This window comes from Talpa europaea (assembly GCF_964194135.1).
Source record: "Talpa europaea genome assembly, chromosome: 5".
In the NCBI taxonomy this organism is placed as follows: domain Eukaryota; kingdom Metazoa; phylum Chordata; class Mammalia; order Eulipotyphla; family Talpidae; genus Talpa; species Talpa europaea.
In genome coordinates, this window is record NC_140071.1 from 89,325,312 (window position 1) to 89,349,366 (window position 24,055).

At 37.0% G+C, this 24,055-nt stretch overlaps 1 protein-coding gene across 1 annotated transcript in view; it reads left to right on the plus strand.

Annotated features, from left to right (window-relative positions):
- Positions 1 to 4,748: 4,748 nt before the first annotated feature.
- The window catches only part of ABCG2 (ATP binding cassette subfamily G member 2 (JR blood group)), a gene marked incomplete at both ends in the record, with an annotated part of 44,308 nt that continues 25,001 nt past the window's right edge, over positions 4,749 to 24,055 (plus strand). Inside the window, 5 exons of the mRNA XM_084233228.1 lie at positions 4,749 to 4,948; positions 17,308 to 17,367; positions 18,894 to 19,008; positions 19,600 to 19,752; positions 23,472 to 23,629. Of these exons, the coding sequence (XP_084089354.1) occupies positions 4,749 to 4,948; positions 17,308 to 17,367; positions 18,894 to 19,008; positions 19,600 to 19,752; positions 23,472 to 23,629 (686 nt within the window). The remainder of the gene's footprint in view (positions 4,949 to 17,307; positions 17,368 to 18,893; positions 19,009 to 19,599; positions 19,753 to 23,471; positions 23,630 to 24,055) is intronic.

Genomic DNA, 24,055 nt, shown 5'->3' on the forward strand with positions numbered 1-24,055 from the left:
CTTAATTGAAGTATAGTTGACATGCATTATTTTAGTTTCAGGTGTTCAACATAATGATCCAACATTTGTGTATATTGTGAATGATCATCACAATAAGTCTTTCTTAGCAGCTTTCAAATTTCATAGTTTTGATTATAGTCCCTGTGCTGTTGTACATTTATATCACTTTGAGTTTTCTTGTATAAGGTTTCTTTTTAATATACAAAGACTATATGTTAAGCCTGTCAGCCCAACACATATGCCCAGAAAACTTCCGTCTATTGGGAAAGAGTAACATTTTCCTGAAGGCAATAATTGTAGTGAATCATCTAAACCCATTATAGTGCATTAGTAAAAAAATTGAGTTCTTTGCTATTATTGAGGAGTTGCCTTTATTTAGTTGTTACTATTATGGATTTTTCTGTTTCATCTTAGAGGAATGCTTTACTCATATTTTTTATACATGGTCAGAAATGTTTACAAAGTTGTGTTTGTTGAAGGGGTATAATGTGCTTCAGCTGGTGGGGGTGCTTCTTCTGTACCCATGTACTCACTTGACTTGTGGCTCATGAATTATTAAGAACCTGCTCTCTCTTGAGGAGGCTATTAGAATCCTAGTGAAGAACCAAGCAACTCCTAGGCAGTAAGGGTTACAGTGTCTGTCACAGCGAAAGCAAACTCATTGCATGTACACATTTCTAATGTTATTATAATATTTGAACATTTTAGATATGTATCTTGTATGGGTATGGATGATCTTTATTGACTACTTTAGTTCCAGTTAGTGTTTTGTACTGGCAAGAAATATCACAAAAAAACCATAGATTTTCATCTTGAGCCAATGACCCACTTCTCTTAATGAGTCTTGAGAGAGTTAGAATGTGTCCTTTTGTCATATAACACCAAATGGGGATGGCAGCTGGGGAAGTGATTGAGTTCGCTGGAGTATTTTGGTTTCTAATACATGGAGAGGCAGCTGAAGAAGTTAGAAAGTCCAGATGTAAGGTTCAGAGGTTACATATGCCTTGTCTTTCAGTAGTTTGAGGGCTTGGGTTCATTATTACCATTCATTGTCTTCATAGATTAAAATTTAATCTATTTACCTTTAGTTTCCTGGCTGCTAATCTTTAAATGGTTTCTACTCTTTCAGTTTCCAAAAGTGGAAATAGTTGCCAGACCTTTTTCTTCGTATCACATATGTTTCGTAATCTCTTGTATGTGGTTTCCATGCTTTTCAGTGTGGAGTGTTTTGTTTTGTTTTAAATCTATTTCCAATGTGATAATTTTCTCTTTTAAAAAAAAAAAAGATTTATTTATTTATGCATACAAGATCTGGGGTACAGGCCAGAGGTGTGGGGGTGGTGAGAGGATTCACCAGAGTCAGAGTGGGGAGCAGAACAGGCAGATTGACCAAAATACACTGCTGAGGGAGCAGCGGGTGAGTCAGGAGAGGTCTGCTGCACCATGTGGGTATCTCCCTGGCCAGGGATCAAACTTGTGCTGCAGTGGCTGAGGATAGCTTCATATGTTGTGTCTTAACCCCTTGCTCCACTAGGGAGGTCCTCAATGTGATAATTTTCATCAACACCTCAGGCTGGAGGTTTTTTACATACCAATCGTCCAATTTACTATTTCTTTTTTGTAATCTGCATCTAAACAACTGTTCAACTCATCTATTGATTAAAAAAAAAAAAACAGACTTTGCAACTTTGGTAATAGTCTACCTTTTTATTTATTTTCTTAAACATTGCCAGCTATTTGAAAGTCAGTGTTTGATGATTTCTGTCTATTTTATTGAAAATTTGGATGGTGATAACTTCTTTGAAAATAGGTTGGCCTCCCCTGGGGGTGCAGGTGGTTGAGTGCAGCACTGTGGAGCTGTCTGCAGCCTCTGCAGTGCCGGTTTGATCCACACCGCCTCGGAGCTACCCAATGGCAAGCAGACCTCTCCTATCTCACCCGCTGCTCCCCTCAGCAGTGCATTTCAGTCAGTCTGCCTGTTCTGTTCCCTGCTCTGGTGAATCCTTTCACCCTCCCTCACATCTGGCCTGTACCCTGGTTCTTGCATGCATGAATAAATAAAATCTTTGGGGAAAAAAAAAAGAAAATAGGTTTTACTTTAGTAGGCAAAGGATGAGCAGATCAGTTTGATGGCATAATGGTTGGTCTATTTCTGTTTTTTCCTTATTCCCAGAGCATAGCCCATCTGGGATCTCAACAGCTTGGTTCTCTAGGGTACCTTCTCTTTGGAAGGCTTGCAGCTCCAAATTTTGTCTCCTTAGCACTGACAGACTGCTGAAATATTTGCTTAGTTTTCTAGCTTCTAGCAACTTCTTTCTGCCTATTTTGTCTGAGTTTTGACCCACAAGATTGCAATTTGCGTTCAGGGAAGGACACAGCATGCTGGGTTGCCTTCACATTCTTTCCTTTCTAGGATTTTGGCTCCTCAAGTCTTGATTGCTTTGGATCCCCTATTAGAGAGCAACTTAAGAGGGTGGTTGCTTTAGAGAAGTTATTTCATCATAGCCAGTTCTTCACGGATTACTTTGATTTTTAAAAGTTAAAACTAGGTTTATTGAAGTTTCACATTTCAGACTTGTTCACAAGCTGTTAAGTTACCTTAAAGTCTTACACTAATTAAATATTTTAAAGCATTTTTTAAAACTTGCTTAGTGAAACACTTTAAACTTCATTTATAAACTTAATACTCTTTGTTCTAATTTTTTTAACTGCTTAACTATTGAGTTGACTTTACTAATCATTTTTATATATAATTCTAAATCTTGCTAAATGTGTTCACTCTTTAAGGAAATCATGTCATCCTAAACAATTTTGTAATTTACCTTCTAAGGAGATTGAAGGAACATAACAACCAGGGATGTAAAATTGGGAGCTATAAGTTCAGAGAAATTTTGCTTACCCCAACTCCTTTCCTAAGCCCCTTTTTGTAATAACAATGTCAAACTACAAAATTAAAGAACCAAGAAGCAACAGGTGATGGTGATGATGTAGTCTGACCTGGATCTTAAATTGTATCTTAATATGCTTTTCAAGGCAGGCTACTCAAATAAAGGTGCCAGGGCTGTTCTTATTGAGTCATAGGGCAAGTTAGGGTAATCAGGTAGTTTTAGGGACATTGCAGGTGGGGACCTCTGGAGAGTTAAGGAAGTCTCCAGAGATAAGGACATCAAGAGGAATGTAACTAATTCCAGTGGGAATAACAAACTTTCCAGGACTAAGGTCAACAAGACATTCAGTAAGGAGTACCATGAAAGATAAGGAATGTGAAGATTCCCCTTCTCAGTAGCAGAGTAAGTGAGACCACCTGAGAACTAACCAATCAGGGTGAGACCACTGGAATTTTAAGATAATGAGGGAAAGAAAGTGTATATTCCTGAAGCAAGACCCCATACGGGCTCATCTTGGCCCCTCCCAGGTACCTTATACCTGGGAGTCTTTGTTCTTTGTCCTTTTTATATATATAAATATATATATATAATAATAATAAAAATTATATATATAAAATTTTATGTAATTATATATATTTATATTATATAATAATTATATATAAAATACATATAACATGATAATAATTATATATATAAAAATGATTAGTATAGTCAAGTCAATAGTTAAGCAGTTAAAAAATTTAGAACAGAGAGTATTAAGTTTATCAATGAAGTTAAAAGTGTTTCACTAAGCAAGTTTTAAAAAACGCTTTAAAATATTTAATTAGTGTAAGACTTTAAGGTAACTTAACAGCTTGTGAACAAGTCTGAAATGTGAAAATAAACTTTTCTTTCTAAGACAAGATTTGCTTCTCTCTGCTTACTTATTTGAAAAGTCTGTGAATTCTTTTTTACGGCTTCATGAGACAAGAACTCTGGTAAAGCGGCAGCAACAGCTGTATAGTAACTACACACACACTGGCATCATTATTACTGTGACGCAGCCTATTTATTGAAAGCAGAGCTATTTATTGAAATTTAAATTAAATGAAATTAATTTTTTAAATTTATTTTATTGAACCCAATATATTAAAAATACTTTTGCTTAAATAAGAATCAAATAACTAATGGGATATTTTACATTAAAAAATTTGGATTCTATTTTTTATTTCATTGAGTTGTAATTGACATATAGCATTATTACTTTCAGTTCTGCACTACAGTGATTGATTATTTGCATATAATATAAAGTGATTACTACAATAATTCTATTAACCACATATAATAAGAAAATTTTTTTTCTTATGAAGAGTACTTTTTTCTACTCAACAATTTAAAAATACATCATAAAGTCTTATTAACTGCAGTCACCGTGCCGTATATTACATATCTGGGACATACTTATTTTATTTTTAAAAAGATTTATTTCTATTTGTTTACGCATACAAGAACTGGGGTGTCAGCCAGAGGTGTGGGGGGAGAGGATTCACCAGAGACAGAGTAGGGAGCAGAACAGGCGGATCTACCAAATACACTACTGAAAGAGCAGAGGGCGAGACAGAAGAGGTCTGCTGCCCCATGTGGGTCAGCTCCTTGGTCGGAAATTTTATTCATGCTGAAGTGGCTGGCTGTAGCTTGATAACACTGAAATTTTAACTCCTGCGCCACTAGGGAGGCCCTGGGACATACTTATTTTATAATTCAAGGTTGTACCAAAACGAACTTAAGTGCACTGTTATCTAGTGTTTACAATCTCATTTATTTGAATTATGAACTCACTGTTGCTTCTCCCACTGCAGAAAAGCAGAAGAAACTTTCCAGATGTCTTCCGGTAAAGACCCGGTTTTAATTACAATGTCACAAAGAAACACCAATGGCCTCCCTGGGACCACCTCCAACGACATGAAGGCCTGCAGTGAAGGAGCGGTGTTAAGTTTTCATAACATCTGCTATCGAGTAAAAGTGAAGAGTGGCTTTCTTGGTCGAAAAACATTTGAGAAAGAAATACTGAAGAATGTTAAGTATGTGCATGAACTTTTATTTAAATTGCTTTCTTGACAGACAATAACTTCACAGGTTTTGCCTATTGCAAATGCAGTGGTTACAGACCATTGTGTGCAAGTCTGTATAAATATACAAACACATGCTTTCATTTCTTTGGGCTAAACTAGAAGTGAAATCATCATTGCTAGAGTTCATGTTTTTTATATGTTTACATTTTAAAGGAATTCCCAGACTGTTTTTAAAATGGTTGTGTGTATGTGTCAATTCTTGTTGGAGAAACCAAGTAATTAATGTGTCATTTAGGGGTTTTTTTTTGGGTTAGTGTGCGGCTTAGTGGAAAGAGACTTGACTGTCTGATTTACAACTCCTTGGCCTTGGAGGTTTGATCATAATCTCTGACTTTCAATTTTGTTAATCCTTTTTTAAAGATTTATTTATTTATTTATGCATACAAGAATTGGTGCACAGGCAAGAGGTATGGGGGGGCGGGCTGAGAGGACTCACCAGAGATAGAGTGGGGAACAGAACAGGCAGACTGACTGAAATACACTGCTGAGGGGAGCAGTGAGCGGGACAGGAGAGGTCTGCTGCACCATGTGGATTGCTCCCTGGCTGGCTGGGAATCGAACTTGTGCTGCAGTGGCTGTGGACAGCTTCATAGTGCTGTGCTTAACCCCTTGCACCACCAGGGAGGCCCAGTTTTTTTAATCTTGAAAGGGAGATCTTCTGTTGTACGAGTCAGATAATTTTAGATACTTACATACTTTATGTTCTGAAAGCAAGATTTGGTTCCAGAGAGGTTGAAGTGATCATACGCTATGAAAGTGCTTTGGATTTTAAATAAACTCTTTTTAAATGAGTGGCCTGTTTAGGTAGTAGTAGTTTATAACAAGTTACTTAATATTTTCTTCCATTATATAAACTATTTAAATGTAAGACAAATGTAACTTAGCTTAAGATATGCAGTTGACTCCTAAGTGACAAGAGAACTTGTAAGTCTGCTCAGTGCATTTTGTCTATCTTAATAGCCACATCAACAAAAATGGTATGGTTTTTATTCTGTTCAACTAGCAATGAATTCATGTGGTAGTGGAATGGTCTGTAGAGTGGGAGGGAAATGAGCAATTATAGAGAATCTACTTGGTTTCAGGTATCTGAATTCTTTAGTATCAAATATTCTTTAGTAGAATATTTGAATATAGGCAGGATGACTAGATTTAAAATGCAAAGGACACTAGGTTACATTTATCTTTTGTTTTAAAACTAGTAGAAAAAAATAAAACTAGTAGACTAGTAATTTGATACACAAATGTCACCTGCTCAACATTTTTAACAGTTCAATGTTATGCATTTCAACAATAAATTAGTTCTACCTTAGGTTTATTCCTATGTTCATAAAAATTCAGTGCAACCTTGCAATTCTTTCTTTACAGCTTAAAGAACACCAGAACACCAGGGATTGTTTTGCTTGCTAACTCACATTTCTGGTTTAGGCATCCTTGAAAAAGGTCATCCTTTTGTTGGTGTGGTGTTTCTAGTCTTTCTCCTATGGGCTGGCTTCCACTCAGTAAAGTTTCTGAGTGGAAGGTTGTTTTTTTTTTTTTAACTTAGTTTTGGTTTGTGATTGGTAATATCACCACCATTCAAAGTAGTAATTATATTTTCCAAAAATTGATTTTTATTTTTCTTTGGACATTAAGTATATAAGACAAAATCTGAGTATGAGAATTCCAAATGGTGAGATTTCTCTACCTTATGAAAAATGCCCTTTTTCTCTTATTATTTAGGTAAGCTTCTGGTGTGCATCATTATAAATCAACATATGTTTCCACTACATTAAGTTCACTCTTTTTTTGTGGAGGATGGTACTGATAAAGCAAAATCTGGGTGTCAGGACTGTTGATTGCTGCTGGGATGCCATAGTTTTTAGGCTACACTCAAGAAAGACTTAGGAAGTGATGTATGGATATATGTACACACATGTAAAAACACATCAAAAAATTTCTGTATCTTTATGTTTGTCAGTTAAAACCCATGACTTCTCATGAATACCTCCAATTCCAGTCTATACCTCAGGGTTCTTTCTATGTCCCTATGTGTGTGAAATATCTTCTCAGAAAGTGAAAAACTTGGTTCATATTCTTCTTGGTTTGCTCAATCAGTTTCCTTATTCCTTAATAGCAGCAATCTTCTCAATTTCCTGCTGTGTCCCCTCTATCTCCCTCCGCTTTTACAGCCTGGGTTCTCAGGTGCTGCACCGTCACCCTCATTTCCATCACCTTGGCCTAAGAAGAGAAGGGAAGGTCTAATAGAAATGATTGATGTATTATGTGAACATGAAATGAGTAGGGAATGTAACCATTTTTTTTCCTACTTCTAAACATTGATTTTATTGAAAACACACTTTGTTTTTGTTTTCCTATACTTGTCATTTATAAAAATATAGAGGTTTATTTATTCAACAAAGTTTGAATACCTACTAGATTTCTAATATTGTGCAAGATAGTAGTGACACAGGTAAGTTCTCTGGTATCAGAAACCTTACAGTCTAATGTGGGATTCAGATGATTCTTGCACCTCAGTCTTTTGTTCTGTTGTGACAGGGATTAGAAGACATTATGGAACCCCCATGCCTAAAATGGGTGGCCAAGGGTATGGGAAGATAAAAAGTGAGAGTGTATTTCTCTGTGTGTGTGTGTGTGTATGTAGTGGGAAGGAATGCTTCAAGCAGTGGGAATGGCTTTGACCTCTTATCCATAAAATTATTAGTCCAAAGGATTGATCAGTTTCCACTAACATGTACTAGATGAGACACAAGTTCTTTAACTAATTTAATTTCATGCTGTGGGCATTGATGGTAAAAAAAATATGACACAATTCTTGTTAGCAAGGTTTTACAGTAAATGAGGGAGACCTTCTTGCATGTGAATGTTGTAAAAGCAATAAATAAGGGTGAGGAATGTGTTTTGGGGGGATGATAGAATGGTGGAAGATCGGGATAGGAAGACAAGTGACTTGTATACCGAAGCCTGGAACAGGGCCTAATAGTAAGTATTTCTAGTTTCATGGCTCCTACATCTGTATTATAGCTACTTTACTCTTTGTAGCAGGAAAGGAGCCACAGCCAATACCTAAAGGGATGAGTGAGAAGCATGGCTCTGTATGAATAATAACTGGTTTCTGAAAACAGAAAACATAGGCAACCAGCTGTGGTTTGCCAATTCCTGAACTAGAATGAAAAATAAACTGCAGAAGGGCTGGGTCTTTATTTTATTCTTAACCCTGCCCCATGTCCTAGAAGAATGTCTTGCACATACCTCACAGACAGTGAATGAATGGAGGCAGAATTAGTCTCTGTTCAGATCGAAACTCTTGCTTTTGTGATTGTGCATTATTGTTGCTTTATGTGAAACTAATTTAGTGCCAGAGTAAACCCAAATTGGGGACCTGCAAAAATTATTTTTCTTAGAACATTCATGTTTATTATTTAGAATTGCTTGATCTTTAAGTTGATATTTAAAAAACTTACTTTTCCAAAATGGTAGCAGTGATGGGTGTGGATACTCCAGTGGCAGTAGCTCTGGCAAGAAGAGCTTTGAAGTGAAAAAGTCAAATGCAGTGGCTCTTGGGCCTGGGACATTGTGGTTGACCCCTGTGCCATATGTGAATCTTTACATATAAGTGTCTGCTGCTTATGAAGAGTGTGCCATTGCATAGGGTGTCTATAACTATGCTTTTCTTTTTTTAAAAAATTTATTTTAAGTTTATTTATTTATACAAGAGCTGGGGTACAGGCCAGATGTGCGGGAGGGTGAGAGGATTCACCAGAGACAGAGCAGGGAACAGAACAAGCAGACTGACGAAACACACTACTAAGGGGAGCAGCAGGTAAAACAGGAGAGGTCTGCCACTCCATGTGGGCATCTCCCTAGCTGGCCAGGAATTGAACAGGCACTGCAGAGGCTGTGGACAGCTTCACAGTGCTGCACTCAACCTGCTGTGCCACTGGGGAGGCCCACTACACTTTTCATCTATACTCATCTGTCTGGCTCAAAACTGGGCAGGTGTGTCACTGGGCAGCAGAGAATGACAGTTCTACAGCATGGGCACTAGAAAAAGAATTCTGAAATTAAACTTAGCTGTTTTTTTCTTTAGTTGTAATTTTAATTATTTTTAAAGATTTATTTATTTATGCATACAAGACCCGGAGTGTAGGCCAGAGGTGGGGGGAGGGGGGTGACAGATTACCAGAGACAGAAAGGGGAGAAAAACAGGCAGATCTACTGAAATTCACCAGAGCAGTGGGCAAGACAGGAGAGGTGTGCTACACCATGTGGGTTGGCTCCCTGGCTGGGAAACAAACTCATGCTGAAGAGGCTGGGGATAGCTTGATAGCACTTAAACTTTAACCCCTGTGCCACCAAGGGGGCCCCAAACTTAGCTCCTTTGTTATTCATTTAATGACCATCCTCTTACTTATAAATTTATCTAATTTATAATGTTTTTAATAAATTTATCTAATTTATAAATGTTTTTATCTAAAACATTTTGAAAATGAAGCCTTAGCGAATAATAAACTTATTTTCATCATAATCGAAGCTGTTCCTAGGTAAACTATTAATAAAAAAAAGAGGCATCAAGAATTACAGATAAGTGCATCTTGGAAATTTATCCATTCATTAACATGTAGTTTTTTGGGTTTTATTTTTAGGGAAAGATCAGAGGTTTTTCAGCTTGTTCCTGGTTTTCCTAACTCATTGTGTTTGTCCAGTATTTCAGTGAGGGGCACTTTAGTTAATAAGAAAAGTGAAAGGTAAATTTCACCTTAGCATCCACCAGCCACTTCATATTGTGACAATTCAAGGGCTATAGGTAGAAATGCTGATGTGCTCCTGGATGTAAGCAATGTGGTATAGTTGCATTGTGAGGTTTATTGCTCATGTCAGTTGGATTATCAGAGAACCAGAGAACTGTGAAAATAATTATTTGGGAATGAAATATCCTGCAGCTTTGGACCTTCCACTTGGAGTAGCTACTATTTTCTCTGTGGGATAAATTTTGACTTATGTACCTATTCCAAAGAGAGATGGGGCTCAGACACTAGAGTTTTGGAAGTGCTAAGTCAAGCCTCTGTTTCATCCTTCCCATATAACCATGGTAGGCCTACCCTTAATTCTACTTTCTGTTAGTCCACTTTCCTTACCACTTTACCCATTACATTCAATAAAATTCAAGCTATGTGTCTCTTCTGTGGGTCTTAGCACAGTTATGCCTTAATTTTTTCTAACTTATTACACTGTATTTGAATATCAATATCATAAAAACATCTACTTTGTTTGGAAAATGCTATGTTTTACACTGTGTCTATATCTGTAAAGATAATCCTTTGTAAAAAGTGGTTTCTGTACTTTGTAAACAGAATTTCCAGTTCACTTAGTAGACACTTTGCAAGGAAGAAAATCATACCTCTGAAATAGCATACGTTTTAATTTTCTAAATGGATTAAGAATTTTGAGGGCCTCCCTGGTGGTGCAAGGGGTTAAGCACCGCACTATGAAGCAATCCGAAGCCTCTGCAGCATGAATTCAATCCCCTACCAGCCAGGGAGCAACCCACATGGCACAGCAGACCTCTCTTGTCTCGCCCGCTGCTTCCCTCAGCAGTGTATTTCAGTCAATCTGCCTGTTCTTCTCCCCACTCTGTCTCTGGTGAATCCTCTCACCCCCCGCATCTCTGGCCTGTACCCCAGTTCTTGTATGCATAAATAAATAATTAAAAAAAGAATTAAGAGGCATTAAGAAATGGTTATGTATTTGTTTATTTTAAGCCCTGAAAGGGGTTCTTTATTTCAGTCTTTGAATTTCTTCTTCAGATATGGTAATTCTAGAATTCCATTGATTTATTAATTGTGTAGAACTTGATTAGGTAGTAAATGAGGTAACCTAAAGATAATTATCAAATGTTACCCAAAACCTTTTATGCATTTTACATCACATTGAGAGGATTAGGCATTAGAGACATCAGTGTTTCTATATGCAAACAATGAGGTAGAAGAGAAGGAAATCAAGAAAACAATTCCACTCACAATCACATTTAAAAAATTAAGTAACTAGGAGTAAATTTAAGAAAGAAGAAGGACCTGTATGATGAAAACCATAAGGCATTGTTAAAAGAATAGAAGATGCCCACAGAAAGAAAAGATATTCCCTGCTCATGCATTGGAAGAATCACAATGGTTGAAATGGCCATCTTACCCAAAACAATATACAAATTTGATGGAATTCCTATCAAATGGCATTCTTCAAAGAAATAGAACAAACGTTACTGAAATGGACCACAAAAGACCCTGAAATAGCCAAAACAGCCCTGACAAAAAAGAGGAATAATGGTGGTATTACTCTCCCAGACATCAAACTATACCACAAAGCTATAGTCACCAAAATAGTATGATTCTGGAACAAAAACAGTGGATTAGAATTGAGAGCCAGAAACAAACCCATGCATGAATGGACAGTTAGTATATGACAAAGAAACCAAGAGTATACAATGTCGTCCAGAATTAAATTTGATCACCATCTCACACCTTCCACAAACCATAACATATGTTGATGAAAAACAGCCAAACCACCCAACAACATTGACTTCAGTGATCTCTTTGTGATTCATCTCTACTGGCAAGAGAAAACAAAAGTGAATTTAAATGAATGGATCTTCATCAAATTTAAAAAGCTTCTTCCCAGTGACAGAAACTCTCAGTAAAACAAAAAGACACTCTACCAAATAGAAGAAAATATTTGTACATCATACATCTGATAATGAATTGATATTCAGAACTCATGCAACTCACAAAAAGAAAACAAACAACTTAATGAAAAAATGGGCAGAAGAGGTAAATAAGCACTTTCCCAAAGAAGACATACAGATGGGCAACAGCCACATGAAAAAAAATTCTCATCATCACTTATTAGGGGATTGTAAATCAAAACCACTATAAGGTACCATCTCACATCAGTGAGAATGGCCCATATCAAGAAGACCCGAAATAGGACTCTACCCACAACATGGCAGAATATAAAGGGCAGGATTTTTATTCTCTCCTTTGAAAACAACTATAAAAAATGACTGAGCTTGCTCCTAGGAAAATTCAGATGCTTTGAAACAGCTATACAGTCTCAGGACTTTCCGCGAGAGTTCAAGAACTAAGGTTGGTGGCTGCTGAGGGGAAACAATAGGAGGAACTGAGGGTGTGTGCCTGGGCTGGGGATGGACTTCCCAGCCCAGGCTGAGGGAACCCAGGACTTTGCAAAATTCCTTGGAGGTATTTTCCTGATACAAGAGTGGGCTTGGAAATTCTCTGGACTGAAAACTGGGAGATCCAGGAACAAAGAGTTTTTCACTAAAGTGATTGCATATATAACACATACAAAATATTCTGAATGAAATGCAGATAAATTTAATGCTTTAAATAGACAAAATGGAAGAAAGAATTTCAGCTGTGAAGACTCAAATAAATAAACTGCACATTCAGAAGAAAAGAGAACACCAAGACAAAGGAAAAATGAGGAAACTCTATGTCAGACTTAATTAGAAGAGGGAACCTATGAATGATTGGACTCCCATAGGGGGAAGAAAAATAAATAGGACTGGAAATGCTATTCAAAAAAATAATAAGTTAGTCCTTCCCAAACCTACACAATGAATTAAATATGAAAGTCCAGGGAGCAGAGAGAGTACTTCAATTCTTAGATGAAAATGATTTACATCTGGATATGTCATCAAATTTTCAAAGTCAAAGACAAATAAAATGTTTTACAGGAAACAACAACAACAAAATAATTTAAAAAGCTCCCAAATTAGAAATTTTCCAGATTTCAGTCCAGATACTTCCCAGTCGAGAAGAGAATGGAAGGAAATATTCATAATCTGAAAAGACAATAACTGTCTACTAAGAATTTTCTGTCCTGCAAAATTATCAATTAAATATGAAGGGGTAAAAAAGTTTTCTCAGACATATAGAAGCTAATGGAGTTTACCACCAGACCCACTTTTCAAATAATACTAAAAAAGAATTCTTCTACAAGAATAGAAAAATTGAACCATTAACTCCTCAGCAAAATGAGAAGAACAATATAACATCAGTATCACGAGCAAGAATAGTATGAGTAAAAACACCAAACACTAAGGGGGAGGAAGAAATGGGTAGAACCAGTACAGTTTAATGTTGGAGAGCAGACACCAGTTCATAAAAGACCTAAAACATAAGAATTCAAGTAAAACCCCATGGTAACCACTAACCAAAAGTTCAGAATAGACACCTGCGGACAAAGAAGCAAATAAATTGATAGTACTACTAAGGAAAGCCATTCAGAAAGAATAGAGAGAAACAAGGGGAAAAAGAAAAAAATGCAAAATAAAACAATCAAAAACAAAATGACTGAAAATAAATAGTTCATATCAATAATCACCCTAAATGTCAATTGTCTGTATTACCAATAAAGGACATAGGCTAACAATGTACTTGAAAAAATTATACCCATCAATACTTTGTTTACAAGAGAGCCATTTAAAAACAAAAGACAGGGGGCCTCCCCTGGTGGCGCAGTGGTTGAGCACTGGGCTGCGAAGCTGCCGAAGCCTCTGCAGCACTGTATGGATCCCCGGAGAGGGTCCCACATGGCGCGCAGACCTCTCCTGCCACACCCTCAGCAGTGTATTTCGTCTGTCTGCCTGTTCTGTTCCCCACTCTGACTCTGGTGAATTCTCTCACCCTCCTGTGCTTCTGACTGTGCCCAGTGCTTGTATAAATAAATGAATAAATAAATCTTTAAAAAAAAAAAACAAAAGACAAAAACAAACTAAAAATAATAGCTTTGAATAAGGCCATACTTGCTAATATTTTGGATAGTAAATCAGGAACTGCAGTTCTCATATCCAGTAAGCTAGACTTTCAACTAAAAAGGATAATCAGGGACAATGATGGACATATATAATGGTCAAAGGAACAACTCACCAAGAAGATAGAACTATTACTAATGTTTATGCTCTAAATATAGGAGCATGTAGTTATAGAAAGCAACGACTAATAGACCCCAAAAAATATGTCAACAAAATCATAATTATGGGAGGCACTTCAAGACACCATTGACACAAAGGGATCCAATCATCCAATCATCCAATCAGAAAATTAACAAATAAAGGTCTTAAATGAAGTATTAAATCAGATGGATTTATTAGATATGTGCAGAGTTTCCCATCCTAAAAACAATAAATCTTTCTAATCCAGGATACATGGAACATTTTCAAGAATATGTCATGTAGTTGGATATAAAATAAGCCTCAGAAAATATCCAAAAGCAGAAATTATATCAGCTATCTTCAAAAACCACAATTCAATAAAGCTAAAAATTAACCATAAAAAGGAATCCTGGAACAACCCAAAATATGTGGAATCTAAACAAAATATTTTGACCAACTGTTGGTCCAATGAAGAAATCAAAACCTATCTAGAGACTAATGAAAATAGACAAACTACCAAACCATATGGGATGCTTTAAAAGCAGTGATATGTTAGAAGTTCAATACAGGCCCACATTAAAAAAAAAAAAACAAAAGCAAAACAAAAGGCTTCCTTGGTGGTGCAGGCAGTTGAGTGCCCCGCTGTGAAGCTGTCAGCAGCCTCTGCAGTGAGGGTTGGATCCTGACCTGCCTCGGGGCAACTCACATGGCAAGCAGACCTCTCCTGTCTCGCCCGCTGCTCCCTTCAGTAGTGTATTTCATCAGTCTGCCTATTCTGTTTCCTGCTCTATCTCTGGTGAATCCTCTCACCCTCCCGCACATCTTGTCTGTACCCCAGTTCTTGTATGCATGAATAAATAGATCTTTAAAAAAAATTTAAAAATAAAAAAGAACAATCTTGATTTAAATGTAAGATTACAGTTGAAGAAACTAGGAAAAGAAAAACAAAAGTACCTGAAAACCAGTAGAAGGTAAGATATAATAAAAATTAAAGCAGAAATAAATAAAATAGAAAAAAAAGATAGTCCAAAAGATCAGTGAAACCAAGAGTTTGTTCTTTGTTTTAGGTGAAGCAATTAGGCAAGAAAAAGACATAAAAGGGATCCAAATTAGAGACGTGAAACTGTCACTGTTTGCAGATGACATGCTAACATGCTTAGAATAATCAAAAAGTTCTACCAACAAAGCTTCTAGAAAAAAATAAATTAATACAGTAAGGTGGCAGGATACAAAATTAATACACAAAAATCAGTGGCATTTCTATGTCCAACCAGTGTATCAGAAGGAAGGGAAATAAGGAATACAGTCTCATTTACAATCATGCCAAACAGAGTGAAATGCCTGGGCATAAACTTAACAAAGGACCTGCACAATGAAAACTATAAATTTTATTACAGGAAGTAGAAGAAGTCACAAAGAAATGGAACAGTATCCCATGTTCAAGGGTCAGAAAAATCAACATCTTTGAAGTGATTCTATTACCCAAAACAATTTACAGATTTAGTGAAATACTTATCAAAATACCAATGACATTTTTTAAGGAAATAGGATAATTATCAAATTTATATGGAACCACAAAATGCCAGAAATAGCTAAAACAATCAAGATAAAGAAGAAAAATGGAGGCATCATACTTCTTGGCTTCAAACGATATTACACAGCAAAGTAATGAAAACATTATGGCACTGGATCAAACTCAGGCCAATGGAACAGAATTAAAAGCCCAGAGATAAATCCATGTAAAGTATGGACAGATAATTTTCAACAAGGAATTACAGACACACAATGGAGAAAAGACAACCTGGTTAATAAAGGGTGGTGGGAAACATGGATAGCCACATGCAAAAAAATAAAGCAATGCCCATATTTTAAACAACACTCATAAAAATTCACTCAGAATGGGTTAAAGATGTGGATATAAGAACTTAACCCATAAAGTACTTGAAAGAAAATATAGGGGACACACTACATGACATCTACCATAAAGATGTATTGGGGATACAACCTCAATGACAAGGGAATCAAAAGCAAAAATAAAAAAGTTGGACTATATCAACCTTAAAAACTTTTGTACCTCAAAAGAAACCATCACAAAACAGCAGTCTACAGAATATAATAAAAATATCTGCATACCATATATCTGACAAGGGGTAAATCTCCAAAACTTAAAAAGTGCTTACACAACCCAACAACAAAGAAACAAATGACCCAATTAAAAAAATGGGCAAGGGACCTCAATAGACACTTTAAAGAAGGCATTCAGGTAGGGCCTCCTTGGTGGCTCAAGGTATTAAGCACAGCACTGTGAAGCTATCTCACAGCCTTTGCAGCATGAATGAATAAATCTTAAAAAAAATACTATTTAAAAAACGACATTCAGATAGACATGAAGAGATGTTCAATATCGCTGAGGTATCACATCATGACCCTGTGAGAATGGCCCATATAAAAAGGAATGGTATTAACAAAGGAAAGAGTAAGACAAAAACCAAACCAAAACAAACCCTAGAAATCTGACTGTGGAATTAAGGGAGTGGGAGGGGGGAAGACAGAGATGGGGTAAAGGACCGTATATTCCTCGGTGGTGGTGGTGGTGGTGGGTGTGGTGTGGTGACATGCATCTGAAGAAGTGTGATCCTGTGACTTAGAATGATCTACAATATTGCAAACCAATGTTATCTAAATTTTTTTTAAAAATCTAAATTTCAAAAGAAAACAAAACATTTAAAAAAAAAAAAAGGAGTAGGTGCAACCTATGCTTCACCAGAATCTGTTTTTTTTTTTAAAGATTTATTTATTTATGCATACAATCACTGGGTTACAGGCCAGAGGTGTGAGGGGTGAGAGGATTCACCAGAGACAGAGTGGAGAGCAGAACAGGCAGACTGACTGAAATACACTGCTGAGGGGAGAAGCAGGCAAGTCAGGAGAGGTCTGCTGTGCCCTGTGGGTAGCTGCCTGGCCAGCGGGGGATGGAACTTGTGCTGCAGTGGCTGTGAATTGCTTCATAGTGCAGTGCTTAACCCCTTGCACCACCAGGGAGGCCCACCAGAATCTGTTACTTCAGAAAAAGATGAAAGTTTATGTTTCATTTTACAAAAATTATAAATGGTTTAGAGATTAAGTGAAAGGAATTTATAGAGCACTCAGCTGTTTTTCTTACAAGTTCTGACTAGTGATTTATATCCTTTATATGACTTCTATTAATCAGAAATTCTGTTTCTTTTTCCTCTAAGAGTTGGTTTGCACTGTGTTCTTTATAATTTCACCAGTTATTATTGTGTATAATAAATGCAGACCCAAAATTAATAGAACTGGTTTTAAAGTACACCAGTAAATTCATATACTTCTGCATTTACAGTGGGATCATGAGACCTGGCCTCAATGCTATTCTGGGACCCACAGGTGGAGGCAAATCTTCGTGAGTATGATAGAGTATAATAAGCATTTTTTTTGTTGCTATGGTTGCAGTTTTAATATGCTTTTGAAGATTCTTGTACATAAGTAGGTATTTGTTGAGCATTTGCTGTGTGTTCAATCTGGTACTAGGTGCTGTGGATAACATGTAGTTGAGCTTGCTTGTGGTTGTCCCTAGTCCAGGAAGTCTTATTAGGTCAGCTTTGCACACCAGGCATTAAAAGGTTATTGGTATAGAAATCTCCACACAGCTCTCCATAGTGGTTGGACCAGTTTGCACTCCCACCAGCAGTTCAGGAGAAATTCTTTTTTTCCACAACCTCACCAACATTTGTTGTTGCTAGTTTTTTTAATATGTGCCGTTCTCACTGGTGTAAGATGGTATCTCATTGTAGTTTTGATTTTAATTTCCCTGATTACAAGTGGTGTTGAACATTTTTTCATATGCCTGTTGGACATTTGCATTTCCTCTTCAGAGAAGTTTCTTTTTAGCTCTTCTGCCCATTTTTTGACTGGATTATTTTCTTTGTTTTTGTTGAGTCTCATGAGCTCTTAAACATAGAGCTTCCATATGATCCAGCAATTCCACTCCTAGGTATTTACCCAAATAACACAGAAACATTAATTCAAAGGGCACCTGCTTCCCTATGTTTATAGCAGCACTATTTACAATAGCTAAACTATGGAAACAACCCAAATGCCCAAAAATAGATGACTGGATCAAGAAGATGTGGTACATATACACCATGGAATATTACTCAGCAATCAAAAAAGGTAAATACATGCAATTCGCAGCAACATGGATGGAGCTAGAAGAGATCATGCTCAGCGAAATAAGTCAGAAATAAAAAGAAAAATATCGGATGGTCTCACTCATAGCAGGGATTTAGAATACCTCAATAAGAGACCAGGAAAAAGACTAATCAATACAAAGTAATAATCAAAATCAACAAGCAACTATAAACCAGAGACACACTAAGGGGGGAGGGGGAAGAGGGAGGGGCAGGGAGAGGAAGAACTAGAATCAAAATAAGGGGGGGTGCAATTGTATGGGGAATATAACCAAAATGAAAATGTATACATTGTGCAAAGATGAAAAATGATGTAAGAATTATATAAAATAAAATATTAAAAAAAGTTATTGGTATACAGGTGTAGCCTATGATTTGAACTAAGGGGAAAAAAAAGGAAGGGGATAAAATGTAAAGTGGGGAGATGCAGTGGAAGTTATAAGGAAGGTTTGTGTCTTAGGCAAAGGAGCACCTGCTGGTCTTGGGACCCCCAAAGTCAGAGCAAGCAGGGCTGATTTGAAAGGTCTATGCTGATCAGCCAACAGCCCCATACTTTAATATTTTATTGTAGTATATAGTTTAAAAAAAAAGGAGAGGAATTTCAAAAACATAAAATTTAAATTAACTCATGGAATTTCTTGATCAGTTAATTTTCTAAGTTGAGAAGAATTTGGATTCATAGTAGCTGAGAGATAAGCCTGAGTAGGAGAAATAAAATAACATATATGTCCTTTTATAGGTTGTTAGATGTTCTAGCTGCAAGGAAAGATCCACAGGGATTATCTGGAGATGTTTTGATTAATGGAGGCCCTCGACCTGCCAATTTCAAATGTAATTCAGGTTATGTGGTACAAGTAAGTATTCTTGGAATTGCACTTTAAATTTCTTTTTCTATATGAGCAAGTCTCCTGGCTGATAATGCAGTGTGCTTCCAATTCATTATATGACATACCTGTAGAACCAATTTCTTTACACCAGCTTTTCATAATTTCTTGTAATGAAAAGCAAGAAGAATCTGGAATATAACCCTTATAAGAGCAGTGATATCAATTCTATTCCATTATTCCAAAAGGTAGAACTGTTGTACTTTTTTTGCTGAACTAGATGTCAGTTGTCATCTAGTTCATCTCTCTTGATGTCATCTCTCTTCCTTTAGCTTAGTAAGATACCTTGGCAATCCTTGTATAATGCAATCTAGAAATACCTGCTAGTAGTAACCATATTTCCTAGGCTCTCTTTAGTTATACAAATAATGAGAAAATTATTCCCTCAGATTTTATACCTGTCTGTATGTATAGTTATTGTAATTTGTATAATTGCAAATTCATCATTAACTAGAACTCTACCTTGGGGATATTGTTTCTGTAGATTAAGCACATGTACCAAAGAGTAATGACACTAGAAAAGACCTGATAAGTTTTATGAAAACATTGTTTTGTCTTCAGGATGATGTTGTGATGGGAACTCTGACAGTGAGAGAAAATTTGCATTTCTCAGCAGCTCTTCGGCTTCCAACCACTATGAAGAATTATGAAAAAAATGAACGGATTAACAAGGTTATTCAAGAGTTAGGTCTGGATAAAGTGGCAGATTCCAAGGTAACATGGGAAAAACAAGATTGTATGATAGCCAGCAAATAAGACCTCACCTATGCTGTAACTGCTATTCAGATAAATTTTCTAAAATGTGCATTGAAGAAGTGGCTAGATATGTAATATGGAAGTAGAAATTAACCAGGAAAATAACCTAAAAATGACTGAATCTTAGAAATAAAGCAGCCAGTGTTGTCTAGGAGATAAGTGTTCTTTGCAAAGGACGTGTTGCCTTGTCCTTGTGATTATAGCTCATCCTTCCCTCTCTTATTTGCATTCACCATCTTTACACTAATTTTTCCTTCTTCCTGTTTTCTTTCCTCTTTTAGCTCTTCTTCCTCCAGGGGACTTTGTTCTACTGCTTTTAAGGTATATTTCTGGAATTGATAAATGAAGAAATTCAAGAGTTCTTGTACTCTGTCTCACTTTGCAGTCATTTGGCTTCCAAAATGACATTCAGTCAAATTAGGGCTTATTTTTAATTCATGTAGCATCCAAGTTGTTTTACTGTAATCTTTGTTTTAGCACTTTGTCTCCCCTCCCCATACTCCTCCTCTGTCTTCCTCACCCCCTCTCTTCAGCTAATATTTACTCAAAACTGTTATGTGCTGAGCTCTTAGAAGTTTGTGTTTTTTTAATTTTTAAAAATTTCTTTCTTTTTTTTTGGGCCTCCCTGGTGGCGCAAGGTGTTAAGCACCACACTGTGAAACAATCCACAGCCTCTGCAGCATGAATTTGATCCCCAGTCGGCCAGGGAGCAACCCAATTGGGGCAGCAGATCTCTTCTGACTTGCCAGTTTCTCCCCTCAGCAGTGTACTTCAGTCAATCTGCCTGTTCTGTTCCCCACTTTGTTTCTGGTGAATCCTCTCACCCCCGCATCTCTGGCCTGTATCCCATCTCTTGTATGCATAAATAAATCTTTTAAAAAATTATTTATTTTTTACATCATTGTTCATTTTTAAACAATATTTGCTTCCCCACTCCCCCCCCCCGCCGCCCTAGGTGTAGTCCCCATAGAATTTCCTTTACCAAGGCACCCGTGCACCATCACCTCAGTCCCCTGTGCTCCTCCCTCCCTCCTTCTGATCCCTCTCCCTCCTCCTCCCCTGCAGGATGTCTCTGATTTATAATTGTCTGTTTTTATTTTGTTGTGTTTTGTATTGTTACTGTTTTTTTTTTTTTTTTACACTGATGTCTTCTTTGGTTTCCCTGTATTCCTCCTGTAAGTGAAACCGTCCGATAATTTTCTTTTTCCCTCTGACTTATTTCACTGAGCATAATTCCTTCTAGCTCCACATTGCTACGAATGGCATGAGTTTATTTTTTTGATTGCTGAGTAATATTCCATTGTGTACATATACCACACCTTCTTGATCCAGTCATCTATTAACAATCCAGTCAAGGAATAGGCAGAAGAACTTAGACGTTTCTCTAAAGAGGAAATGCAAATGGCCAACAAGCATAGGAAAATATGTTCAACATCCCTTATAATCAGGGAAATGCAAATCAAAACCACACTGATACCACCTTACACCAGTGAGAATGGCACATACCAAAAAAACAAGCAACAACAAATGTTGGCAAGGATGCGGTGAAAAAGGAACTCTCCCACATTGCTGGTGGGAATGCAAACTGGTCCAACCACTTTGGAAAGTTGTCTGGAGGTTCCTCAGTCTACTGAAAATGGAGTTACCATATGACCCAGCAATTCCACTCCTAGAGATCTACCCAAAGGACACAAAAACAATGATTCAAAATATAGAAATTTTAGAGTTAAAGGAGTAGGCAAGAGAGACAAAAGGAACTTCTCCTTCTGTGGGTTGTGCAGGAGCAGGAAGAAGAAATGAGATAAGTGAGTGAACTTTATAGGTGACAAAGAGGTATAAAAAATTTATGGGGGAGACATTTGAAGTTTTGGGTGAGGATGAGCTTTTTCAGTTTGAATGTCTCCTGTGATATTTTAATTCCTCTGTGATAATCATTTATTTAGAGGTAATGAGGGATGGTTTTTTGTTGGTTCCTGCTTCTTTTGATACTTTCTGACTTTCTTTTGTGTATTTTGCTGATTTTGTTTGGAAGAGTAACTCCAAGATGCTGCTATTTACTACTTATTTCCAGTTTAAGAGTGATTCAATTTCCTTTGCTTTTGGCTCTGTATTTGATTTTGTCTTTACAGTAAGATATTTTCATTTTTTACTTTCAGTTAAAAAATCTTCATATTGGACAGTTACTATCCTACCTTCCTCCCTTGACTATCCAGGGAAAATGAGCTGAAGGCATAGTTGTTGACATCTCCAAATTTCTTTATCTGATTGAAAGCTTTTGTATAAATATGCCCTAACAGAGATGTAGAAAGAATAGTCTGATTGCTATAGAAATGATAGGATTATAATCTGATAAATATATTGGTATGATTACTAATTATATTCACCTACATTTCCTAGTTGTTAGCATTTTATCCTATAATTGATTCACTTTTTTCTTTCTGAAGTATTATTTTTGTTTTTAAAGATTTATTTATTTATGCATACAAGAACCAGGGTACAGGCCAGAGGTGTGTGTGGGGGTGGTGAGAGGATTCACCAGAGACAGAGTGGGGAACAGAACAGGCAGACTGACTGAAACACTCTACTGAGGGGACCAGTGGGCAAGACAGGAGAGGTCTGCTGCGCCATGTGGGTTTCTTCCTGGCTGCCCGGGGATGGAACTCATGTTGCAGAGGCTGTGGATTGCTTCATAGTGCGGTGCTTAATCCCTTGTAGCACCAGGGAGGCCCTCTTTCTGAAGTATTTAAAGAAAGTTATAAAAAACATATTTTACCACTGAATATACATCCTTAGGAAAAAATACATTTGACTACCTTATGGCAATACAACCATCAGCTCAAAGTTAACAGTATCTTAATGTCAACTAAGTCAATCCCATAGTTTCACTTTTCCTTTTTGTGGTCCAACTGACCTCCAACTGTCTGGTCAATTGTTACAGGAGCCAAACAAGCACACAAGTACCACTTGATTAGCATCTCTTTGAAGGCTCTTGTATATGAATTGTTTCCCACCTCCTGAGTCCCCAAAAGCCTTCTTGTTTCCTCAACCCCACACACTGACCTTGAGCTGGTTGAAAAAACTGAGCTGCCTGCCTTGTAGAATATTCTACTTTCTGAACTTATCTGTAAGAATCAGCCAGGACTTCTGCAGTGAATTAGTGTATAGATAGGGCCAATTTGGAAAGCTTCATGTGGATTTACAAACTGTTAATGTGGTATGTCAGAAAGTGAACTTTTCTAGCTGCCAAGTCCAATCTGAGGATTTTGTCGGGGTGGAAGAGAGAAAGGGGTGTCAGAAAACTAATGAATTATAGAATCTTTCACCTTTCCGTCTCCTGTCTTTATCTCCTTTTTGTACTTTCACTATGTGAAAGCCTTATCTTTTTATATTCTGACTTAACTATCTTAAAACCAAATATCTCTATGATAAAGACCATCCAAAATTTTTAACAGTAGGTTTCATATCAAGCTAAACCACTTACCAGCTTTGACCTGAGCCTTAGTTTACTCATCTAATAAAGGGAAACCTGTCTGTCCCAGGTATTGATCCTTTGCTATTTAGAATAAATGAGGATAATGAAGTTAAATACCTCTTTGGGGGTTGGCACAGGTTAGGAGCTCAACAAATAATAGTAGCTGTGGTTGTTCTTACTAATAATGATAATATTGATGTTTTAGGTTGGTACTCAGTTTATTCGTGGGGTGTCTGGAGGAGAAAGAAAAAGGACCAGTATTGGCATGGAACTTATTACTGACCCTTCCATCTTGTTCCTGGATGAGCCCACAACTGGTTTAGACTCAAGCACAGCAAGTGCTGTTCTTTTGCTACTGAAGAGGTAAATGCTTTGGGAACATTATTCTTTCATTCATCCAATAAATATTTGGTCAACTGCTATGTACCAGGCATTATTCCTGGGGCAGCGTATTCAGCAGTGAGAATAAGGACAGAAATGTCTTCCTTCTTTGTTGGAGGGAGAGAGTCAATTAACAAATAGAGGTGTTTCAAGGAAAATAGGGCAGGGAAGGACAGACATGATGGGAGTGTTATGTTATAGAGCAAAATGGTCAGGGAAGACCTCAATTATGATGCAACATTTGACCTGGTGGCAGGTGGATAGGGGAGGAGAGTTCTAGTTGAAGGGAAGAGCCAGTGGCCCAAAGCAGAGCACACCTGATGTTTTTGGAATATCAAAGGGGCCACAGGGACTGGCACCCAAGGCTGGGCTTGCTTACTGGTTGGTTTGCTCAGGCTGCCATCACAG